This window comes from Thalia democratica, chromosome 6 (genome assembly GCF_965202585.1).
Source record: "Thalia democratica chromosome 6, ktThaDemo2.hap1.1, whole genome shotgun sequence".
Lineage (NCBI taxonomy): Eukaryota > Metazoa > Chordata > Thaliacea > Salpida > Salpidae > Thalia > Thalia democratica.
In genome coordinates, this window is record NC_139170.1 from 11,247,207 (window position 1) to 11,252,373 (window position 5,167).

General features: G+C 32.2%; 2 protein-coding genes across 2 annotated transcripts; both read left to right on the plus strand.

Annotated features, from left to right (window-relative positions):
• Window positions 1-727: 727 nt before the first annotated feature.
• Window positions 728-2,885, plus strand: LOC145838221 (RNA-binding protein spenito-like). Its single transcript, XM_082945782.1, has one exon. The coding sequence runs from the start codon at window positions 747-749 to the stop codon at window positions 2,604-2,606; it is 1,860 nt and encodes a 619-aa protein (XP_082801908.1). The 5' UTR covers window positions 728-746; the 3' UTR covers window positions 2,607-2,885.
• Window positions 2,886-3,597: 712 nt separating this feature from the next.
• On the plus strand, window positions 3,598-4,896 carry LOC145838358 (zinc finger HIT domain-containing protein 3-like). Its single transcript, XM_082945933.1, has one exon. The coding sequence runs from the start codon at window positions 3,604-3,606 to the stop codon at window positions 4,000-4,002; it is 399 nt and encodes a 132-aa protein (XP_082802059.1). The 5' UTR covers window positions 3,598-3,603; the 3' UTR covers window positions 4,003-4,896.
• The last annotated feature ends 271 nt before the right edge of the window (window positions 4,897-5,167 follow it).

Below are 5,167 nucleotides of genomic sequence, written 5' to 3' on the forward strand. Positions count from 1 at the left end.
TTTCACCATTTTATTTTCTTCTCCCTTGAGGAACCTATAGTACTATCTGACTTGAACAGGCTTTATTTATAAATTAAATGTAATTAAAAAGCCTTATATAGCTTAGTAAAAACTCTACAAATTCACATCAAGTTATGGCCTTAATCTTGAGTAGAAAACTGACAAAAAAAAAACATTTTTGATTTTATAATATTGAAAAAGGTCTTTAATTTGTTCTAAAATTAATAATAAAGCTGGAAAAACTTGGTATTTGTTTATTAAGTATTTGTAGCATGGGTTGAAAGCTTTTTATAAATAACTGGCTAATTTAAAAGTTGCTTGTGGTCCGTTATAATGCATTCTTGTGTATAAAAACTCTTCCACAAGCCACAGTTTTTAAAAATTCTTACAATAATCAATAAAATGTTGTAAACAAGGTGCTGGCATGTAAGCCAACTCACAAAAATAAAGTTAAAAAGTTTATTTAGTTTATTGATAAAAATATTTAAATAGTCTTTTTACTTGATAATCTTTTAAAATTGAGTTTTAAAAGAAAGAATTAATATTTATTTTTAAGGTTTTTGCCCAGTACTACAGTACTATTCAATATATAAAGAATTTAAATAAGGAGCTTTGCTCATGTTTATAACTTTTTATTCTTTAACAAATGCTAGCTATATTTTGGAAATTATAAAATCAATAGCTTAAATGAAATAAAATGTAACATGATGCATTTTTGCAGATATTTTGTAATATAAATAATAACAATGCCAAGCAGAGGTGTCAAACGGAACTTTGGAAGACCGTTGAACCCAAGAAGAAGGCCATATTCTCCTGATCCTCCAAGTAGAAGAAGAAGGAGTCCTGATGTCAGCCGAAGGTCTGACAGGAGAAGCCCAGACATCACTCCAAGAAGAGGCGGCGCTACCAGAAGTTCAGAGTCCAGAACAATTATTGTGTCAAACTTTCCTGTAGATGTTGGCCGTGCCAAAGTGAAAGAGGCTCTATCTAAAGAGTTTGGGGAGTTTGGTGATTGCAAAATAAACACACAGTACCATCCTAGAACGGAAGAGCTGCTGGCTTACTGCACATTTAGAAGTACAACTGCTGCTCGTGATGCCAAGAATGAAGGACAGACATTCAACATGAAAGGAAAGAGGCTTCACATTGAGTTTGATGTGACAGAAGAACGCAGAGAAAGATTTAGATCAAGGTCAAGATCTAACTCTTATGAACCGTCAAACCAAAGAAATTTTAAAAATAATAACTACAGTAGAGGTAGGAAGTCTTATGGAGATGACCATAGGAAGTTTCCTGAAGGTTATGGAAGAACATTTCCAAATGAAATTGAAGAAATGATACCTCCACCAGATATAAATTTTGAAAATCCCAATTTCACTCCAGCTACAGAAGATTTTCTTGCTTCTAGAACTCTTTATCTTTCTGGCTTGGAGTCTACAATAACTGAGCAAATGGTGATAAGGTTGTTCAAGCCATTTGGTTCTCTAGAAAGCATTTACCTTAAAAATGAAGATGCTCATCTTCATGCAAATGGTGGTTATTGCTTTATTAAGTATAAAAATATAGATATGGCTTACATGGCTAAGCTCTGCCTCAACAACAAAATGCTGGGAAATGTCCCAATGCAAATAAAGTATGGCAAAATAAGGTTTTCTTCAAGAGTATGGGTAGGTGGAATTGAATCTCACGTAACCTTGGATGACCTTGAAGCTGAATTTGATAGGTTTGGCATCATCAAGTCAATTGATTTTAGCAGCGGCAGTGACTGTGCTGCTATCAAGTTTGAAACTGAAGGAGCTGCACAAGAAGCCGTCAAGCAGATGAAGGGATTTCTTATGGCTGGAACAAAAACACGACTGAAAACTGACTTTTTGGACATGGAGCCTCACATAAACATATTCAAGTTTGACAGTTCATACAGAAGCGGGGTTCACGATTTTCTGGCAAACCCGCCTGCCACCTTAGAGCTGATGAGGATTGTTCAGTCAGCTGAGATGGATTTTAAACATAGCCAGGCTAAGTCTGCAATTGATTTGAAGCAGCTTTGCAGGAGTTTCTTTGCTCCATTCTGGAGAGGAGGCTTCAGGTTGAAAGGAATTGACTTCCCAGTAAACTTTTTTCATTTAAAGGGTGATAAAAGAGTTTTTAATCAGTGCATAGCTGACTCAAACTATCCTACTGGAAGGAAACCTTTCCTTGAGTTAAAAAAAGTGATGAAAATGGGAGAAACCAACATAACTAAGATGACGCAAAGGTTAGAACTTCCTGAAGTCCAAAAGAAATCATGTTTGTTACTGGCAGTTCCTGGAATGCCAAACGACCTGGCAAACATTTCTGATCCTAACTGCAACCATAAGCCATTCAGAGGCTGCGTGAAATATTTTACTTACAAGGGACTTTTGACTGCATGTACACCATTCCCTAAAGTTTCTAAGAGAATGTCCGAAAGTAAGGACTCTGAGCTGGCTGGATCCATGATTGCATTTCCCCCTTGTCAGTTTGTTACACAGGAGCTACTTAAAATTGGTCCAGCTTTGCAGCCTGTACAGTTCTTACCAGAGTACATGTTGGTTTACTTTGTAGCTGGGCCTAAAAACTTGTACTGAATAACTTTAACACTTTATTTTAAACAATAAATGTTTTCTAATTTTCCTTGGCTAGTCTTATGTTCACTAGTGCATACATAGAAATATAAAACACTTTTTTTCTGATCATGTCAATGTACAAAGTCATATTGTTTGGATAAAACTTCTACTTAAATGTTAATTCAAACAAAATTATTTTATTTCTTTGTTAAAGCACTTTTAAATTATTTGACTTACTATATTGTATTGATTACAGTTTTAGTTTCACATGGTGAATGTTTTAGCAAATAGTATTTTATTGCAACGATTTGATTATAGAATTTATTCTTTATTCAGTGTTTTTTAGCCTTGTAAAAGTAAATTTAATAAATTTCAACCTTAATTTTAATTTTTAAAGTTGAGGAATAAACAATTTTTGACAAAGAGAATGTTTGGTACATAAACAAAATTTATATTAAATAATAGATTATGTTTCAACTATTGTTGTTTGTTAATAAATTATGTAAACTTTTGAAGCAGAAGACTTTTTTATTTAATTAAGATAATATTAACTTTCATAACTCTGTATTATGTCGAATTAGAAACAAATAATTATGTAAAACTGAGCTGATTAGAAAAAAGAGTAATATTTTAACTAGAAAATACTTGATATAGTGCAATGTATTACTTAGAATTCTTAAATATATTGTAACACATCTTAATTATATCTCAATTTAAGTTTTACAAGTTTTTACAGGTAATTTTTTATTAAGAATTCTAAAATAGATACTAGTATGATAAATTATTCCTGACGAAATACTTGCAGTTCAAATTATGTCTGCATTGTCTAGACATTTTCATTGACTTAAAGTTTCAGTTTTATCCTTGAATTATGTCATCATAAAATTTAACTTTTAATGGACCATAGGAGATGTACTATTATAAACTTGGAGTTATAGCACGATCCTTTTCTTTTTTAATCGTTTTAAAATTTTCTAACTATTGTAAAAACAGTACATAATTTCAGAAATAGTTTAAAATGAAAATTACCGGTAATTGCTCGGTATGCCTGGAAGTAGCAGCCAAGTACAAATGTTCGAAATGCCCAGCAACTTACTGTTCTGTGGCTTGTTTCAAGACCCACAAGGCGTCAGAGGATTGCCAGCCACCCAAACCCGCTGACAGTCCGCAGCCTGTTGAACCTAAAAAGCTCAAAATCGAAGACGAAGAGCTGATCGCCGACGAGGACCTGGAGAAGCTGCGGGACTCGCACGCGGTCAGGAAGCTGCTGGGCAACAAGCGCCTGAGGAGGATGATGGCGGACTTGGACGAGCACGCCGACCACAAGAGGGTGGAGGCGGCGATGCAGGAGGAGTTCTTCGTCGAGTTCGCCGACGCTTGCCTGTCCGCCGTTGGCAGGAAGCAAAGTGAAAATTGATAAGGCATACTTGGATCCAATATTTCATACTAGGAAATTGATAACTAGGTCATTTGTTTGTAGTTTTTTATTGTTATACTCAAGTTTATGAGTAGCACTAAATTAGTTTCTTTTCTGCCAAAAACTTTTGTTTTCATAAAAGAACTAAATTATCTAAGAGTTTACAAAATTATTCGGTTAAATTTGATAACAAACTAATGTAAAGCAACCATTACAGTATTTTTATAATTAAGAAATTTAACATTTACAACTTTGTTTAATATGTGGTGTTTATGCCTAAATTTTAGATAATACCCATTTGTTTTAATTTTTTTTTGACCTTCATTGATGACGTTTATATTTGTAGAATCATAATTTTAAATTACCATTTGTTTAAGTTTAGTTAGTTCATAAAGTTTTGAGATACTTGAATGTTAGACTAATTTATTTATTGTTATACATTAACTAATATTTTTGTGGTTTTTTCCGAAACCCAAGTTTTAAAAACGAATAAAGCAATAACACATTTTTTAATTAATTTCTGTTGAAATAATTTATGCTAGTCAACTTTCATGTGATTTTTACTTGATTAGTAATTTTTTGTCACCAGAATAATAGGTTGAATTTAAAAGTTCTCAACTAAAAACGTAGCTTTATCGTTGCATTAAGTATACAACAATTTTAAGCTTCATTAGTATTATCTCAACAGAACATGTTTTAGAGTTACCAATCTTTGAATCTTAGACTGGTTAAATAAAGGGGTAGTTAAAAACTAAATTTTCAAACAGAGTAGTATCTACAATCTTGGATTTTTTCCCAACATGTTTATTTGATAAGACTATGTAGAGTAATTGAATTTTGGAAATTATGCAACGTTTTTTATGTGTCATATTACCACTAAACATACCACCAATTTGTTATTAAGCTTATTTTGTTAAGTTTTTTGCTTTGCTCTTAAACTTACCTGAAAATTATTTTTAAAATAGTATATACAAACAGTACAATAATAAATGATCAAAGAAAGTTTTCAAATTTATATTTTTACATATACAAATTATGTTTTCTAGTTATTAAACAAACATAGAGTAATCACGTAAATGCAGTCACAGTCTAATTGTTTATAACTAATTTTTGCCTGCTTAAAATATATTATAGGTTATATGTTTTTCCTGAAGTAATATTAGAC